The following is a 19,232-nucleotide window of genomic DNA, read 5'->3' on the forward strand; positions in this document are numbered from 1 at the left end:
GATTTTTTTTTTTTAAGTAATCTCTACACCCAAAATGGGCTTCAAACTTACAACTCTGAGATTAAGAGTTGCACGCTCTACTGATGTTCTAGAAGGTAAACCTACCTTTTGGGCCTTGCGTTTGGGGCTCCTCTAGTTTCTTTTTCTTTTTTTTTTTTTTTAAAGATTTTATTTATTTATGTGACAGAGAGACAGCCAGCGAGAGAGGGAACACAGCAGGGGGAGTGGGAGAGGAAGAAGCAGGCTCATAGCGGAAGAGCCTGATGTGGGACTCGATCCCCAATCGCCAGGATCACGCCCTGAGCCGAAGGCAGACGCTTTAACGACTGCGCTACCCAGGCGCCCCCTAGGGCTCCTCTAGTTTCTAACCCGTCACATCAGCCTCAAACAACTGCCGGGGCGCCTGGGTGGCTCAGTCCGTGAAGCATCTGCCTTCTGCTCAGGTCATGATCCCAGGGTCCTGGGATGGAGCCCTGCATCAGGCTCCCTGCTCGGCGGGGAGTCTGCTTCTCCCTTTCCCTCTGCCTGCCACTCCCCCTGCTTGTGCTTTCTATCTTGCTGTCAAATAAATAAATAAATAAATAAATAAAATCTTTAAAAACAAACAATTGCCAAAATGTCTGCTGGGTTCAGTGTCCCCCAGGAGAGTACCTCTGCTTAGGGCCCACTGGATCCTCAGGTTTTATTCTCAGGAAAGAAAATCACTAGTGATCAGCTAGTAAGGAGTCTGTCTTCTCTGGAATTTTAGTCCACCTAGTTCTTGTTGCTCTCTGGTGTCTTTAAAAATATGATTATTACCATCTCTCTCTTTTTTTAAGTTATGGTAGGAGAGTTGTCATGATCAAGAGTTGCATGCTTCACTAAGCCAGCCAGGCAACCCCTTCATAAGTAATTTTTAAATATAGAATGGTTCACAGGTTTCTAGCTTTAGGAATTGAAATAAGGCAGTGCAATTCACTAAGATAGGGACCACTGGAAGGGACGATGATTTTGGATATGTTGAATTTTAAGGATTTTTTTTTTTTAAGATTTTACTTGTTTATTTGACAGAGACAGCAGAAGCAGGGGGAGCGGCAGGCAGAGAGAGAGGGAGAAGCAGGCTTCCTGCTGAGCAGGGAGCCCAACGTGGGGCTCAATCCCAGGACCCTGGGATCATGACCTGAGCCAAAGGCAGACACTTAGCTGACTGAGCCACCCAGGAACCCCTGAATTTTAAGTATCTTTGAGACTTTAAGTAGTCAGCTGGATTTAGAGATTTAAGTCCCAGAAGAGAGGTGAGGGCTGGACATAGAATTTTCAGGGTAATCAGCATATAGGACGTGACTGATGTCATGGGTGTGAACGAGACTATATCAGTTGAGAATACAGAGTGGAAAGGAAAGAGAGCCTAAGCTGGAGTCTGGAGGAACTTCAATATTAAATGACCAGGCAAATTCTCTTGATTTATATTCCTTTCAGTGTACTAAAAGTTCAAATGATTCTTGTGGATTACAACATCTTGCTGTTAGTAAACCATATCAAATTACCTTGGGATAACTCTATTACTATTTTCATCAACAGGTGTCTATCATCTTTGGAAATTCTGTAAAGGGAATCCACAAATCCTGAAGAGATTTAGACATTATTTCTCAAATTGTAGGTCACAACTGAGTGGGTCACAAAATCAATTTAGTGGGTCCTGATTACTATTATTTTTTAAAGATTTTATTTATTTTGGGGTAGGGGAGAGGGAGAGAGAGTCTTAAGCAGACTCTCTGCTGAGTGCAGAGCCCGACATGGGGCTTGATCCCACAACCCTGAGATCATGACTTGAGCCAAAACCAAGAGTTGGTCGTTTAAGTGACTGTGCCACCCAGGCACCCCTTGATTAGTATTTTTTTTATTTGTATTTTTAATTAAAAAAATTTTTTTAATCCTTTTAAAAAATATTTTACTTATTTACCTGAGGAAGACCATGAGCAAGAGAGCACAAGCAGGGGGAACAGCAGAGGGAGAGGGAGAAGCAGACTCCCCACTGAGCAGGGAGCCAAATGTGGGGCTTGATCTCAGGACCCTGAGATCATGACCTGAGCCAAAGGCAGCCACTTAACCAACTGAGCCACCCAGGCGCCCCTATTTGTATTTTTTAAAGATTTATTTATTTTAAAGAGAGAGAGAGAGAGAGAGAGAGGGGAGAGAGCATGCACAGGGTGGGGCAGAGGGAGAGGGAGAGAGACTGCCAAGCAGACTCGCCACCAAGCACAGAGCCCCACAAAGGGCTGGATCCCAGGACCCTGAGATCACCACCTGAGCCAAAATCAAGAGTTGGACGCTTGGGGCGCCTGGGTGGCACAGCGGTTAAGCGTCTGCCTTCAGCTCAGGGCGTGATCCCGGCGATCTGGGACCGAGCCCCACATCAGGCTCTTCTGCTATGAGCCTGCTTCTTCCTCTCCCACTCCCCCTGCCTGTGTTCCCTCTCTCGCTGGCTGTCTCTATCTCTGTCGAATAAATAAATAAAATCTTTAAAAAAAAAAAAAAGAGTTGGACGCTTAACCAACTGAGGCATCCAAGCACCCCTAATTAGTATTTTTAAAATGAGATAAATAGAGGAAAATATCAAAGTACATCATATGCAGTAAGCATCTACACTCTCTTCCATGGTGAACTTACCCAGTCTGTGACTTGAAATCCCATGAATGACTCCCAAATTTCTATCTCTAGCCCAGTCTCTCTCCTAAATGCAATGCTCCACTTAGAAAGCTCCACTTGGATGTCTACTAGACATCTCAAACTAAACGATGAACCCCTGATCTTCCTTCCCAAAACAGCTCCATCTGAAGCCCACCCAGGTGACGGTAATTTCGGATTTCTTAGGCCTATATCCCCAGAGCCCCTTTTTACTTCTCTCATTCTCTAACACAGCACATCTCATCTTTCAGGGAATGCTACTAAGTCTACCTTCAGAATCCAGCCATTTCTCATCATCCTTACCACTACCACCCTGGTCCAAATTATCATCACCGCATCTCTCACCTGGATTAATGCAAGAGCCTCCCAACAGGTTTCTCTAATTCTACCCTTTCTTCTCCTATAGTCTATTGATCCCTTGAACTAGGAGTCAGCAAACTTTTTCTGTGTAAAGTCAGAGTAAATATTTAGGGAGAAGCAGACTCCCTGGGGAGCAGGATATGGGGCTTGGTCCCAGGACTCTGGGATCATGACCTGAGCCAAAGGCAGACACCCAACTGACTGAGCCACGCAGGTGCCCCACAGGTCTATTTAAAAAAAAATTTTTTTTCAAAGCAATTTCTACCCGTACCTTGGGGCTCGAACTCATGACCCTGAGATTAAGAGTCACATGTTCCTCCGGCTGAGCAGGCCAGGTGCCCCATGTTATACAGAATGAGAATGGAATTAATGAGAATGGAATTCTTTTTTTTAAAATTTTTTTTTTAAAAGATTTATTTATTTATTTGGGGGGCGGACAGAGGGAGAGGAAAAGAACTTCAAGCAGACTCCCCGCTAAGCATGGAGCTCCACCTGGGGCTCGATCCCAGGACCCTGAGATCACAACCTGGGCTGAAACCAAGAGTCAAACACTTAATCAACTGAGTCACCCAGGCACCCCTCTTTTTTAAAATTTTAATGGATTTTTAAGGGTTCAAACCCAGTGTTCCCTATCATCACATCAACTGTAAATGCTTATCTGTAAAAACCATTCTTAGCTGATGGCCATATAAAAACAGGCAGTGGGATTGATTTACACTGCAGTTGTAGTTTCCTAACCTCTGCTTTAAAATATTATCAGATCACATCATTCTCTCAAAACCTTGTGAATTAGTTTTCTTACGTTGTATAACCAATTACAACTTCAGCAGCTTAACACCCATTTCTTATCCTCATAGTCTACAGATCAGAAGTGCAGGGGAGCTTGGCTGAGTTCTCTTGAGTAGGGTCGCACAAGGCTGAAATCAAGGTGACGTCTTATATGGAAGACCTGGGAAAGAATCTGCTTCCACGGTCATTCAGGTTTTTGGCAGAAGACAGTTCCTTACAGTTGTAGGTCTGACATCCTCATTGCCTTGCTGGCTATTAGCCAGGAACTACTCTTAGCCTGTAGGGGCTGCCTGCATTCCTTATCATGTGGTCCCCCTCCATCTTCAAAGTCAGCACAAGCACATTCACATCTCATGATCTGAATCTCTTTGAAATTCCTTTGTGCTACCAGCTGGAAAAAGTGCTCTGCTTTTAAAGATGTCACCTGATTAGACTAGGCCCATTCAGATAATTTTATCTCAAGGTCTACTGACTTGGAAGTGCTGGTGGGGAGCGTCAGTTTTAGAAGTCTGCCTACCACACCCAGCAATAATTTCCTACTCTGATGAAAAAGACAAGACGCTTAGGAGGGCCAACATGATTTGTGCCACCCGCTATCCCCCAATCCCCATGAATGTCCCATACCTCTCTGATGTTATTTCCTGCTCTTCTCCCTCTGGCTTATTCTGTTCACTCATACTAGCTTTCTTGCTATTGCTTGAACATGCCAGACACACTCCCAACCTGGGATCTCTGTCTGGAGTACTCTTCTCTCAGATATCTGATTTGTTAACTCCTGTATCTCCAAGACTTTGCTCAACTTCCACCTTTTTTTTTTTTTTTTTAAAGAGAGAGAGACAGAGAGAGAACGCCCAAGTGTGGAGGGCCAGAAGAAGAAGACAATCTTAAGCAGGCTCCACGCTCAGCATGGAGACTGATGTGGGACTTGATCACACAACCCTGAGATCATGACCTGAGCTGAAATCAAAAGTTGGACACTTAACCGACTGAGCCACCCAGGTGCCCCTCAACTTTCATCTTTTCAGTGAGACCATATATCATCACACTATTTAATACTACAATCTGCACTCTCACTCCTGGCACTGCCTATTTCCCTTACCCTGTTCTACTTTAGTTTTTTTTCCTATTATACTTAGCACCTTTAACATATTATATACTTTGCTTATTTATGTTTACTGTCTGTCCCTCCTTGCCAGAATTAATTTCCTCAAGGGTAAGGATCTGTGTCTATTTTTTGTTTACTAAATGTATTTTTCTTTCTTTTTTTTGAAATAAGCTCTACTGCCCAATGTGGGGCTTGAACTCACGACTCTAAGATCAAGAGTCATGCTCTACCGACTGAGCCAGCCAGGCGCCCCTCACTGATGTATTTTTTGTTCTCTAAGCATCTAGCACAGTAGCTGGCATAAAACAGGTGACCAACAAAAAATTCACTGAATGTTTCAATTTCAATTTTATATACATATATATACTAGGTTGTGATATAAAATAGTATTTCTTACTGAGGAGGGTAGTCAAGAGAGTTAGAAAAATACTGGGGTTAGATGATATGACCACTAAAGTCCTTTCTCAATTTGAGCACTTATAAATTTCTATGTGCCCTACACATGTGCCTGGGTGGCTCAGTCGTTAAGTGTCTGCCTTCGGCTCAGGGCATGATCCTGGAGTTCTGGGATCGAGCCCCACATCAGGCTCCTCTGCTGGGAGCCTGCTTCTTCCTCTCCCACTCCCCCTGCTTGTGTTCCCTCTCTTGCTGGCAGTCTCTATCTCTGTCCAATAAATAAATAAAATCTTTAAAAATAAATAAATAAATAAATTTCTATGTGTAGCTAGTAAATGCCCACTATATCTTTTGGGAGATGGCAAAGTTCACAGCCTAGTTTCTGTAGGAAGACATTGATTACTGAAACATAACAATGACACCAAAAAAGCCATTAGCATTCCTGCCTGTTCTATAATAGTAGGTTAGGAAAAACTGGAAATAGCAAGAACTAATGAATGCCCCAAAATATAAAAATCTGAACTTAATCCTTCCATGAAAATGAGATAGAACTTGAGAGCAAATGACAAAAAAAGAGAACATTTTCTAAATCAAAACTTCCCAGGTTAAAGCTTTCACACACTTACTGAAGAAGTGAAGAGGAGTGAAGAAAGAGATCCCTTAAAGTATCTGCTGTAGAAATTGCATCCTGAATGGACTTCGGAAGCAAAGACCATTTCTGAAATACATATGATTTCCACGCATCCACAGGCAGATCCATTCTACTTTAGGTCTATAAAATGAATAAGAAAATAAGGAATTCAGATTTCTACAAATGCCCAATTCTACAAAAAAATTAAGATTTCACTCAAGCAAACGTGAAGCAACAAAATCAATTCTTGCAGTCTTTTTCTGTAGTTTACATGCTGAGGATCCATTTTCTCTCACACCTGTTCACTGAACATCCTTTTATTCAGAAATATTTACTGAAGGCCTACTTCGTTCCACACACCACGCTTGCCTCTTAGACCTCCATCTTCCCAAGCTCCTCAAGTCAGAAACCTGAAACATTCCAGATTTTTCTCTTTCTCCCCCCAGCTACTAGTACATTAACAAATGTTTCCATCTCTTACAGAGTTCAGTTTTTTCTTTCAATCCCCATCTCATTTCTTTAGTTCAAGCCTCACCATCTCTTTCCGGTATCGTGGCTAGTCTCCAAGGCCTCAGTTCCCTACCCTACCCCCTAAATTCAATTCATCCTCCACATTGAGACAGATGTTGGCCCTCTGCCTTAATCAATGCTCCTCCAAGCATTTTGGGAATACAAATGTGACCCCTGGGCTCATTTTCTAATGCCCAAGTCTCACCTCTTCCTTTGTACCCTACTATCCTGAGCTCCTTAAAGCTATCTCCAGCTTGCCAGGCTATTCACCTCTCTAGTTTTTGCATAGGCCATCCGGGAGCATCCTTACTCTCACTTAGAGTACACCTCGCAAATCTGACACACCCTTCAAGACCAAGTTCAAATGGCACCCTCTCCAGGAAGCCTTCCCTGATTTTCCATCTGTGAGTGCAGCACACTTTGTGTTTCTCCTGAGGCCCAGATCATGTCTACCTGGAGTTAGGGCTACTCACTGCGGTAACTCCCTCGACAGACTATGCTCTCCTTTGAAGGCAGGGACCGGATCCTATTTACCTTCGGAGATTCCCACTGTGCCAAGCTCAGGATCTAGCAACGGCGGGAGCTCGGCTCTGCGTTGCTGAGGAATCGTTACTGCTTTGCCTACGGTTAGCAGCAGATTTATCAGGGAACAGCTCTAATTCTCTTCTGGGCTATCAGTCAGTCTGCAAGCCAAAGGCCCAGCCAGGTTTTTTTCCGAGAACCGTCTCGAAAACCTTCAGGCACTGGACCTCGAGCTGAGAGAAAGAGATCGCGTCATCCCTGGCGCGCCCCACAGCTCGGGCCCCGCCCTCAGGCGCAGTCGTCAGGTGACTAGGTCCTGAACCCGGGCTCCGGAAGGTCACGTGGGCTGCTCGCAGCGCCTCGGCCAATGCAGTGGCTGCTCCGTCCCTAAGCCCGCCCCTGTGCCTTGCGCATGTCAGAAGGCGGGGGTGATGCCTGCAGCTACTTGGCCCAATAGCTTTGGAGCGCGCGGGGCCCCGGGAGTGAAGCAGGGGTTGCGTAGGCGTCGGAGCGCGGGAGTTGGCGCGGCGCAGTCATGGTGGGCCGCCTGAGCGAGGGGGCCATTGCGGTGAGGAGACGCCTGCGGGCAGGCGGGCTGGAGTGGCGGTGGGCCCTGGGGTTGTGGGGGTGGAGAAGGGAGAGAGGAGCTGTAGGCGGTGGGGAGAGAACGCGGGAGAAGATGGGGGGAGGTACCGTCGGGTGACTCCCTAGAATTCTCACCCTCTCCTCGAAGAATTTTTACTGTCGTCTTTTAAACATGTTCATGTTTTTTCTACTTAAGAAAACGGAACAAAATTAACTCGATCGTCCCCCATCACCCTCCTGCGGCCACTCTCTGTCTCCTCCCCGTCCCGTATCCACAGCCAAACTTCTCTAGAGTTGTCTGTTTTCAGCTCACCTCCCGTTAACAGATTCCAATCCGTTGTTTCCTCGATCACTACAGAAAGAACCCTGGCAGAAGTTAGCGGTGCTTCCAGGTCGTTAAATCTAACAGACACTTTTCAGTTTTAACTTACCAGAGTTCTCAGCAGTGTTTAGAAGTTACTTCTTTCGAGCAGTTTTGAGCATTACTTCTTTCTGATAACACTCTCTTTTGACTTCTGTGGCTTGGCTTGGCTGGTCTTTCCTCGTTTTATTTGCCGGTCCCTCATTGTAAGTTTTTGTTTACTCAAGGTTGTGTTCTACCGCTTCCACTAAGACAGTCCCATTACCAACTATATCAGTTGCTCACACATTTCTTTGTCCGGAGCCACCTTTAACTCTGAAAGATAAACCTCTGTAATATGTCTGCCTACCTGATAGCTCAAAGGCATTTTAAATTCAACATGTCCCAAAGCAAATCCGTTATTTTGCTAAATTTGGGCCTCTTGGTGTTCCCTATCTCGATGAATAGCACCATTTTCCTTTAAGCTATGCTAGCCAGAAATTGTGGAATCATTCTTCCTACAGACTTCCGTCACCTTAGATGTTCAGTCCATCACCAAATCCGGTGTTTTACCTCCACACATATCTCTTAAATCCATCTACTTCTCTTCTTCCACTCTGGCGCTATTGTTTCTTGCCTGGACCACTGACTTCCACCCAGCATAACCTCCCCCCCCACCCCACACACCATTCCCATCATTGCATATTCCCACTTGTTCTCTCTTCCTTTCCAGCCTCGTTTTTTTTTTTAATTTTTAAAATTTTAATTCCAGTAGAGTTAACATACAGTGTTCTGTTAGTTTTGGGTGTACAATATAGTGATTCAACAATTCTCTACATTACTCAATGCTCATGAAAAGTGTATTCTTTAATCCCCTTCACCTATTTCCCCCATCCCCCCACCCACCGCCCCTCTGGTAACCATCAGTTTGTTCTCTGTAGTTAAGAGTCTGTTTCTTGGTTTGCCTCTCTCTTCCTTTTTTTCCTTTGCTCATTTGTTTTGTTTCTTAAATTCCACGTATGAATGAAATCATATGGGATTTGTCTCTCTCTGACTGACTTATTTCGCTTAGCATTATACTCTCTAGCTCTATCCATGTTGTTACAAATGGCAAGATTTCATTCTTTGTTATGGCTGAATAATATTCCATTGTATATATGTACCAAATCTTCTTTATCCACTCATCTATCAGTGGACACTTGGGCTGCTTCATAATTTGGCTATTATAAATAATGCTGCAATAAACATGTATCCTTTTTGAATTAGTGTTTTCATATTTTTGGGGTAACTACCTAACAGTGCAATTTAACTTTTTGAGAAACCTCCATACTCATTTTGTACCAGTTTGCATTCCCACCAGCAGTGCACAAGGGTTCCTTTTTCATGTCATCTTTGCCAACACTTGTTTTTTGTGTCGTTGGTTTTAGCCATTCTGGCAGGTGTAAAGTGATATCTCATTGTAGTTTTAATTTGCATTTCCGTGATGATGAGTCATGCTGAGCATTTTTTCATGTGTGTTGGCCATCTGTGTGTCTTTGGAGAAATGTCTGTTCATGTCTTCTGCCCATTTTTTAATTGAGTTATTTGTGTTTTGGGTGTTGAGTTGTAGTAGTTCTTTATATATTTTGGATACTAAGGCCTTACCAGATCTGTCGTTTGCAAATATCTTCTCCCATGTTGACTGTTTACTTTGCTGTGCAGAAGATTTTTATTTTGATGTAGTCCCAGTAGTTTATTTTTGCTTTTATTTCCCTTGCCTCAGGAGGCAGACAATTCTAGAAAGATGTGTCTATGGCTGATGTCAGAGAAATTACTGCCTCTGCTGTCTTCTAGGATTTTTATGGTTCAGGTCTCACATTTAGATCTTTAATCCATTTTGAGTTTGTGTTTGTGTATGCTGTAAGGAAGTGGCCCAGTTTCGTTCTTTTGCATGTTGCTGTCCAGTTTTTCCAAAACCATTTGTTGAAGAGACTTTTTCCATTGTATATTCTTTTCCTCTTTCATCGAAGATTAATTGACCATATAATTGTGGGTTTATATCTGGGTTTTCTGTTTTGTTCCATTGATCTGTGTGTCTGTTTTTGTGCCAGTACCATACTGTTTTGATGACTGTGGCTTTGTAATACAACTTGAAGACTGGAATTGTGATGCCAATGGTTTTGTTTTTCTTTTTCAGGATTGCTTTGGCTACTTGAGGTCTTTTGTGGTTCCTTAGAAATTTTAGGATTATTCTAGTTCTGCGAAAAATGTTACTGGCATTTTGATAGGGATTGCATTAAATGTGTAGATTGTTTTGGGTAGTGTAGACATTTTAATATTTATTCCTCTAACCCACGAACATGGAATGTCTTTCCAATTTCTTTGTGTCTTTCTTTTTTCTTCCTTTTTTTTTTTTTTAATTTAAATTCCTGGTATATTCCATACTCCCGCACGTTCTTTTCCATCTGCCTGTATGGTTCTTCACTCTCCCCTCCCTGGCTAACAGTCTTCAAATCTCAGCTCAGTTAGTTCTTCAGAGAAGCCTTCCTTGACTCCCTTTATTTTGAGACCCTAATTCCTGCTTGTTCACTTATTAGCTGTGTGACTTTGGGCAAGATACTAAACTTTGCCTTTTCTCTTCTGAAAAATGAGGGTAATTATATGTAGTACCTATTGCGTAAGGTTAGTGGGAGAATTAGATGAGCTATTACATTTAAAGTGCTTAGTCCATGCCTGGTACACAGTAAATGCTCAGTATATGTTATCTCTTATTAGTAATTGCGGGTGTAATTTTATACTTATTTGCTTTTTATTTGATTAATATTAGTTACTTTCTGTATTCCCCAGTGGATTGTAAATTCTCGAGGCCTGAAATTACATCTTTTTTTGCTCAGAATAGTCTCCTAAATACCTGGTCCAGGGATCAAGTCCCACATCAGGCTCCTTGCTGAGCGAGGAGCCTGCTTCTCCCTCTGCCTGCTGCTCCCCCCGCTTGTGCTCTCTCTCTCTCTTTTTTAAGAAAAGATGTTATTTATTTATGAGAGAGAGAGAGTGCATGGGTGAGCAGGGGGACGGGCAGAAGGAGAAAGAGACAAGCAGACTCCCCGCTGAGCTGGGAGCCTGATGATGCAGGGCTTGGTCCCAGGACCCTGAGATCACAACCTGAGCTGATATCAAGAGTCAGTCACTTAACCTACTGAGCCACCCAGGTGCCTCCCCGGTGCCTTCAAGACAAATTAGGAATTGTTCTTCACTTTTAGAAAGAATGATTATGGTGTTAATAATTTGATTGCTTAGTTTTTGCTGTATGCAATTTTGGAAATATTTCCAGTGTTAGATCAAGTATTACTTAAATTTTATTCATAAATGACAAAGACAATTTTTGTGTTTGTGGTGACAGTGTGGAGAACCTTTGCCAACTGTGATTATCATCAGCTAAAGCAAGTAGTATCATTTTAGTTCAAAAGACACAGGCCCAAAGGGTAAGCAACTAACATAAATAGTAGAGGCATTTGGGGCAAGAGCTAACATCATAAAAGAAGAGATTATGCATGGAGGTATTGTGGTAAATAAAATAAATAGTATTTGTATCTTAATTTATTGGGTAATATAAAGAAAGGGGAGGGGAACTAATATTTTTGCCTTTTCCAATGATCTATAATAGTCAGTACTTACAGTAACCCTGTAAGGTAGATTTTTATAATTATCTACATCTCACAGACGAAGAAATTAAAGTGCAGAGAAGTTAAATAATTTGTCAGTGGGGTGAAGATTTGAATGCATGTGCCCTATTACTTTCTGTTGCTTTGTATTTTTTAATTGAAGTATAATTGACATACAGTATTCTGTTAGTTTCAGGTGTTCATCATAGTGATTTGGTATTTTTATACATTAGGAAATGATCCCCATGATAAATCTGGTTGCTGTCTGTTACCACACACAGTTATTACATTGTTACTAAATCCCTGTGTTGTGTATTACATCCCTATGACCCATTTATTTTATATCTGGAAGCCTGAAACCTTTTTTTTTTTTTTTTAAGATTTTACTTATTTATTTGACAGAGAGTAAGAGCAGGGGAAGTGGAAGGCAGAGGGAGAGGGAGAAGTAGACTTCCCGCTGAGCAGGGAGCCCGATGTGGGGCTCAATCCCAGGACCCTGCCTGAGATCTCAACCTGAGCTGAAGGCAGACGCTTAACCAGCTGAGACACCCAGGTGTCCCAAGCCTGAATCTCTTAATCCTCTTCACACATTTCACCTGAACCCCCAGTCACTCCCCAGTCTTGTAACCAGTAATTTGTTTCCTCTATATATGAGTCTGTTTCTGTTTTGTTTTGCTTTGTGAATTCAACATGAAATCATATGTTATTTGTCTTCTCTGTCAGGCTTATTTCATTTAGCATAATACTGTCTGGATCCATGTATGTTGTCACAAGTGTCAAGATTTCATTCTTGTGGCTGGTAATACTCTTCTGTGTGTGTGTATGTGTGTGTGTGTGTGTGTGTGTCTTTATCCATTCATCTCTTTATGGACACTTAGGTTGCTTCTTTATCTTGGCTAGTATAAATAATGCTGCAGTGAACGTATGGGTGCATATATCTCTTTGAATAGGTGCTTTTGTTTCTTCATGTACGTACCCAGAAGTGGAATTGCTGGATCATATGGTAGTTTGATTTTTAATTTTTTTTAAAAGATTTTATTTATTTATTTGACAGAGACAGCCAGCGAGAGAGGGAACACAAGCATGGGGAGTGGGAGAGGAAGAAGCAGGCTCCTAGCGAGGAGCCTGATGTGGGGCTCGATCCCAGAACGCTGGGATCACGCCCTGAGCGGAAGGCAGACGCTTAAAGACTGCACCACCCAGGCGCCCCTGATTTTTAATTTTTTGAGGAGCCTCCATACTGTTTTCCATTGTGGCTGCACCAATTTATCTTCCTAACCAAATTGTACAAGGGTTCCCTTTCATCCACGTCTTTGCCAACACTTCATACTTTTTGTCTTTTTGATAATAGCCAATTTGAATGTGGTTTTGATTTGCATTTCCATGATGATTAGTGATGTTGAGGATCCTGTGTGTCTGTTGGCCATCTGTAGATCTTCTTTGGAGAAATGTCTGTTCTAAAGTCTTTTGCCCATTTTTTTAATTGGGTTTACTTTGTGTTTTTATAGGCAATGTTAATTAGGAAAATTTAAGGCAATTTTGTCTTAAGTGTACATATCATGTTGTATGTCCCAGAAGATTTAATTTTATAATCACTTTATGATGACACAAATTAAAAAGAATAATAAATTAATACATGCATGTGGTTTTAAAATCGAACAGAAAGGTGTTTTATGAAGTTACTGACTTTTTGCCCCATCCTACCCCAGTTCTGTTCCCTAGAAACTTAAAAAAAAAAAAATCACCTTTATTGAAATTCAGTGTGATTTACATGTAATAAAAACTATAACGTATATAATAAAAACTCATCAAGATGTGTTCAGTTTGGCCTGCCTGGGTGGCTCAGCCAGTTAAGTGGCTGCCTTCACCTCAGGTCATGATCCTAAGGTCCTGGGATCAAGTCCTACATCGGGCTCCTTGCTCAATGGGGGGCCTGCTTCTCCCTCTGTCTGCTGCCGCCCCTGCTTGTGCTCTCTCTCTCTCTCTCTCTCTGACAAATAAATAAATAAATAAATTGCTAAACTGTTTTCCAAAGTGTGAGAATTCTAGTTGCTCCATATCCTTGCCAACACTCAGTTTTGTCTGTCTTTTTAACTATACTAGTGAATGTGTAGTGGTATTTTCATCTACATTCATGAGTGGTATATAAGTCTGTAGTTTTTCTTTCTTAGAATGACTTTGTTTTTTCTATGAGGTAAACCTAATATCCTAAAAGGAGTTGGAAAGTGTTCTCTTCTATTTCCTGACATAGTTTATGGAAGATTGATATTTTTTTTGTCTTTACGTGTTAGATAAAATTTACCAGTAAAGCCATCTGGACTTAGTGTTATCTCTGTTGGAATATTTTAAATTATAAATTCAGCATAATAGTTACAAAGTTATAAATAGTTACAAAGTTACAACTATATATAGTTATAACTATATATAACTGTAATATCTATATTACTATTTAACTATATAGAGTTATAAGCATATACACACAGAGAGGAGTATTACTCAACCACAAAAAAGAATGAAATCTTGACACTTGTGACAACATAGATGGACCTAGACAGTATTATGCTAAATGAAATAAGCCTGACAGAGAAGACAAATAACATATGATTTCATGTTGAATCTATAAAACAAAACAGAAAGAGACTTTGTAACTATAGTTATAAAAGTTATAAATACATGGATATAGTGCTATCTAGATTCTCTACATTTTGTATGTCAGTTTTGATAATTTGTGTTTTTCAAGGGACTTACCCATTTAATTTAAGTTGTTTCATAAGGTTGTTCCTAATACTCCCTTATTATCTCGTGTATGTATAAATTAATATATATGTCATTTATTGTGATGCATTTTTCATTTTTTTTGCATTTTTCATTTTTTTTCGTTTTTTAAAGATTTTATTTATTTATTCGACAGAGATAGAGACAGCCAGCGAGAGAGGGAGCACAAGCAGGGGGAGTGGGAGAAGAAGAAGCAGGCTCATAGTGGAGGAGCCTGATGTGGGGCTCAATCCCATAACGCCAGGATCACACCCTGAGCCGAAGGCAGACGCTTAACCGCTGTGCCACACAGGCGCCCCTGCATTTTTCATTTCTGATATTGAGAATGTTTGTTTTCTTTTTCTTGATCAGATTAACTAGAGGTTTATCAATTTTTTAAATCTTTTCAAAGATCCAGCTTTTGGTTCAGTTTTTTCCTGTTGTTTATCCATTTTCTATTTTATTGATTTTTGCTCTTTTTATCGTTCCTTCCTTCTACATGCTTGAGTTTATTATTCTTTTTCTGGCTTCTTATGATGGAAACTTACATACTTGATTTGGGGCCTGTTTTCTTCTCTAAGCATTTAAAGCTTTAATTTTCCCTCTAAGCATTGCTCTAATGAATCCCATACATTTAGATAGATTGTATTTTCATTTTCATTCTGTTAATAATACTTTCTAATTTCTTTTGTGATTTCTTTTTCAACAGATGGGTTATTTAGAAGTTTATTGTTTACAGGGCGCCTGGCTTGATAGGTAGAGCACGCAACTCTTGATCTCTAGGTTCAAGCCCCAAGCTAGGTATAGAGATTACTGAAGGAAAAAAAAAAGTTTACTGTTTAATTTCCAAGTATTTGGAAGTTTTCTAGATATCCTATTGTTAGGATTTTTAGTTTAATTCCAGTGTGGTCAAATAACATAGTCTCTGAATTCAGTCTTTTTTTTTTTTTTTTTAATTTTATTTATTTATTCGACAGAGATAGAGACAGCCAGCGAGAGAGGGAACACAAGCAGGGGGAGTGGGAGAGGAAGAAGCAGGCTCATAGCGGAGAGCCCGATGTGGGGCTCGATCCCATAACGCTGGGATCACGCCCTGAGCCGAAGGCAGACGCCCAACCGCTGTGCCACCCAGGCGCCCCCTGAATTCAGTCTTTTAACATTTATTGAGACTCATTTTATTTCCCAGCATATGGAATCTTGATGAAAATGTTCTAGGTGCACTTAAAAGACTGTGTATTCTGCAATTGTTAGATGATCTAATTGGGTCAAGTTGGTTGATAGTTTTATCTTTCATATTCTTCTACGTATTCTTTTGTCTATTTGCCCTATCATTACTGAAAGAAGAGTATTGAAACCACCAATTATAATAGTGGACTTGTCTATTTCTCCTTTTAATTCTGTAGGATTTTGCTTCATGTATTTTGAAACTTCGTTATTAGGTGCATACATTTATCATTGTGTCTTCTTCAGGAATCAACCCCATTATTGTGAAATGTCCTTTTTTACCACTGGTAATATTCCTTGTCCTGAAGCCTTCTTTGCCTGCCAGTAATGCTACGTCTTTTTCCAATGTTTCATTTTTAACCTGTCTCTTTATATTTGAAGTGCATTTATTGTAGACAGCAAATAGTTGGATCTTAAGACAATTTCTGCCTTTTAATTGGAGTACTTGAACCATTTACACTTAATATAGTTACATGTTTGGGTTTAAGTTTTTCGTTTCGCTACTTGTCCCATCTGTTTGTTGTTGTTTAGCTTTTCCTGACTTCTGGATTATTTGAGTATTTTTTATGATTTGAATTTATTTCCACTATATATTTATTAGCTGTACTCTTTGCTTTACTTTTTCAAGGATTGCTGTAGAGCACTTCATCTTAGTTTGGACTACTATTACAAAATAGACTGGGTAGTGCAAACAACAGATTTAGTTTTCATAGAGGCTGGGAAATCTGAGATTGAGGTGCCAGCAGATTCAGTTCTGGGTGAGGGCTGTGTTCCTGGCTTGCAGCTTCCGTCTCACTATGTCCTCACATGACCTCGTCTTTGTCTGTGGGAAGAGAGAGCTCTGGTGTCTCCTCCTCTTCGAAGGGCAATAATTCTGACATGGGGTCTTCACCCTCATGACGTCTTTAAAACTAAGTACGTCCAAAGGCTCCCATCACACTGGGGGTTAGGGCTTCAACGTATGAATTGGGGGAGGGGAGACACAAATATTTAGTCTAAAACACAGTGGTTCTCTCTTTTTTTTTTTATTAAGTATGGTGGATACACAACATTATCTTAGTTTCAGGTGTACAACACAGCGATTGGACAACTCTGTATGTTATGCTATACTCAACATCAAACATTTTGATCTTAGAATATTCTTTTTTTTATTTAAAAGTAAGTTTATTTATTTATTTATTTATTTTAGAGAGAGACAGAGAGAGAGCAAGTGCACGCTAGAGCAGGGCGAGGGATGAAGGGAGAGAGTCCCAGGCAGACTCCGTGCCCAGTGCCCTGTGTCCCCAAGCCTGACACGGGCCTGATCTCATGACTTGAGCCAAAAATCAAGAGCTTGACAGATTGAGCCACCCAGACACCCTGATCTTAGAGCACTCTTAAAAATCATTACCCCTGGGCACCTGGATAGCTCAGTTGATAAATGTCTGCCTTTGGCTCAGGTCATGATCCTAGGGTCCTGGGATCAAGCCCCACATCGGGCTCCCTGATCAGAGGGGAGCCTGCTTCTCCCTCTCCCACTCCCCCTGATGGTGTTCCTTCTCTTGCTGTGTTTCTCTCTGTCCAATAAATAAATAAAATCTTAAAAAAAAAAAATCATTACCCCTTTACCCCTAAGAACTTTTTTTGTGAGATATCTACCTTACCATATTTGAAATTATAACTGAGATATTTTAAAAATATTTATACATTTAAGATAATAGTAACTTCTGCTAACAATGAATAACATGTTTTGTGAAAAATAGCTATATATTTCAAAACAAATAGAAAATTGATATTGTTTTACATTTTTGCACATTGCTTTAGCATCTGGCTTTAGATGAAGCTAGATTTTTGTATCAGCTTCTACATTTGGTATATTGATATTTTTGGGGGGGTGATCTGTAAGAAGGAAATCTGGCCTCAGGTATGTAGTTGGAAAAAGAGGGAGTATTTTAATATTTCAGGCTTCTTTTTTTATCCTTGTGGTATTGTAATATAATTAGGGACTTATATTTAGTCTTGGGGTGTCTGGGTGGCATAGTTTGTTAAGCATCTGACTCTTGGTTTCAGCTCAGGTCATAATCTTAGGGTCCTGGGATCGAGCCCCATGTCCAGCTCTGCACTCAGTGCAGAGTCTGCTTGAGATTCTCTCTCCCTCTCCCCCTCCCACTCATGCTCATGCTCACTCGCTCACTCTCTCTCTCTCAAATAAATAATCTTCAAAAAAAAACAAAGGTTGGAACTTTCAACCCTAAACTCCCTCCTGCCCTGCCACTGTCCCCCAGAGAGTCAGGAGATTGATCTAGTCACCAATGGCCAGTGATTTAATCAATCATGCCTATGTAATGGGACCTTCGGAAAACCCCTAAACAGCGGGGATCCGAGAGCTTCCCAGTTGGTGAACGCATCTACATGCCACGAGGGTCATGTACTCCAAACTCCACACAGGGACAGAAATTCCTATGCTCAGTACCCTTCTAGACCTTGCCCTATGTACCTCTTCATCTGGTAGTTCATTTGTATCCTTTATAATATCTTTTATAATAAACCGGGAAAATGTTTCCCTGAGTTCTTTGAGCCTGCGGAGGGGGTCATAGGAACCTCCCATTTGTAGGCAAGTAAAGCAGAAGTGTGGGCATCCTGAGGACCCACTGCCTTAGGTTGGTATCTGAAGTAAGCAAGGGATGGTCTTGTGGGACTGAGTCTAACCTATGGGGTCTACACTAACTCCAGGTAGTGTCAGAATTGACTTGTAGGACTTGAAATGACTTGTAGGACACCCACTTGGTATCTGCCGAGAATTGTTTCATGTGGAAAACCCACACATATGGTGTCAGAAATGGTTGTGAATAGACAAAGTTTTTCTCTAATACTCTGTCAAAACTCAACAAATTGTCGTTTTTTAAAGGTTAGTTGGAATGTGAGATCAGTCTGTCTTGGGGCACCTGAGTGGCTCAGTTCGTTAAGTTCTGCCTTCAGCTCAGGTCATGATCCCAGGGATCTAGCCCTGTGGTGGGCTCTCTGATCAGCAGGGAGTCTCCTTCTCTCTCTCCCTCTGCCCCTCCCCTTCCTCGTGCTCGCTATCTCTCCCTCGCTGTCTCTCAGATTAATTAAAAAAAAAAAAAAAGGATTGGTCTGTCTTGCATTTTGAATGGCTCTTTTTTGCCTATGCATTATTTATGATGTCATGCATTGGTCATTTGGAAGATGCTGGCTCATTGCATTATGCAGATCTTCGAAATATTGATGTTTCATTATATAACAAAAATTCATACTTATTAATCTCACTAATTTAATCAGAAAAGTTTGAGAAGCTGTAAAGCTCATCGTTGGGTGAATAAGTTTTCAAAAGTTCTGATTTTCACTAAAAAACCCTTGTATAATTGGCAGTAACTGTCATTTTCCTTGAAAACAGGTTCACCTTATTTTTTTTCTTTTAAGATTTTATTTATTTATTCAACAGACAGAGACAGTCAGCGAGAGAGGGAACACAAGCAGGGGGAGTGGGAGAGGAAGAAGCAGGCTCATAGCGGAAGAGCCTGATGTGGGGCTCGATCCCATAATGCCGAGATCACGCCCTGAGCCGAAGGCAGATGCTTAACCGCTGTGCCACCCAGGCGCCCCAGGTTCACCTTATTTTTGAGAAAATATTTACCAAATTCTGAAGTTTGAGTAACTAGTTTGTCATTTGGCCTTGCAAGTCAAAATGGTGTTCTGTGAAAAAACAGT

At 41.2% G+C, this 19,232-nt stretch overlaps 2 protein-coding genes across 4 annotated transcripts in view; one reads left to right on the forward strand and one right to left on the reverse strand.

The window, feature by feature from the left end:
• The window catches only part of SMYD4 (SET and MYND domain containing 4), a 67,354-nt gene extending 60,092 nt beyond the window's left edge, over positions 1-7,262 (reverse strand). For both annotated transcript variants that reach the window (XM_008695281.2, XM_008695282.2), the window contains exons 1-2: positions 6,993-7,262; positions 5,944-6,089 (exon numbers count right to left, since the gene is read on the reverse strand). In XM_008695281.2, coding sequence (XP_008693503.1) covers positions 5,944-6,077 — 134 coding nt within the window. In that variant the 5' untranslated portion in view covers positions 6,078-6,089; positions 6,993-7,262. The remainder of the gene's footprint in view (positions 1-5,943; positions 6,090-6,992) is intronic.
• A 132-nt stretch (positions 7,263-7,394) lies between these two features.
• The window catches only part of RPA1 (replication protein A1), a 63,785-nt gene continuing 51,947 nt past the window's right edge, over positions 7,395-19,232 (forward strand). For both annotated transcript variants that reach the window (XM_008695277.2, XM_008695278.2), the window contains exon 1: positions 7,395-7,548. In XM_008695277.2, the coding sequence (XP_008693499.1) occupies positions 7,516-7,548 (33 nt within the window). In that variant the 5' untranslated portion in view covers positions 7,395-7,515. The remainder of the gene's footprint in view (positions 7,549-19,232) is intronic.

This window comes from Ursus maritimus, unplaced genomic scaffold (genome assembly GCF_017311325.1).
Source record: "Ursus maritimus isolate PB19 unplaced genomic scaffold, ASM1731132v1 scaffold_24, whole genome shotgun sequence".
In the NCBI taxonomy this organism is placed as follows: Eukaryota; Metazoa; Chordata; class Mammalia; order Carnivora; family Ursidae; genus Ursus; species Ursus maritimus.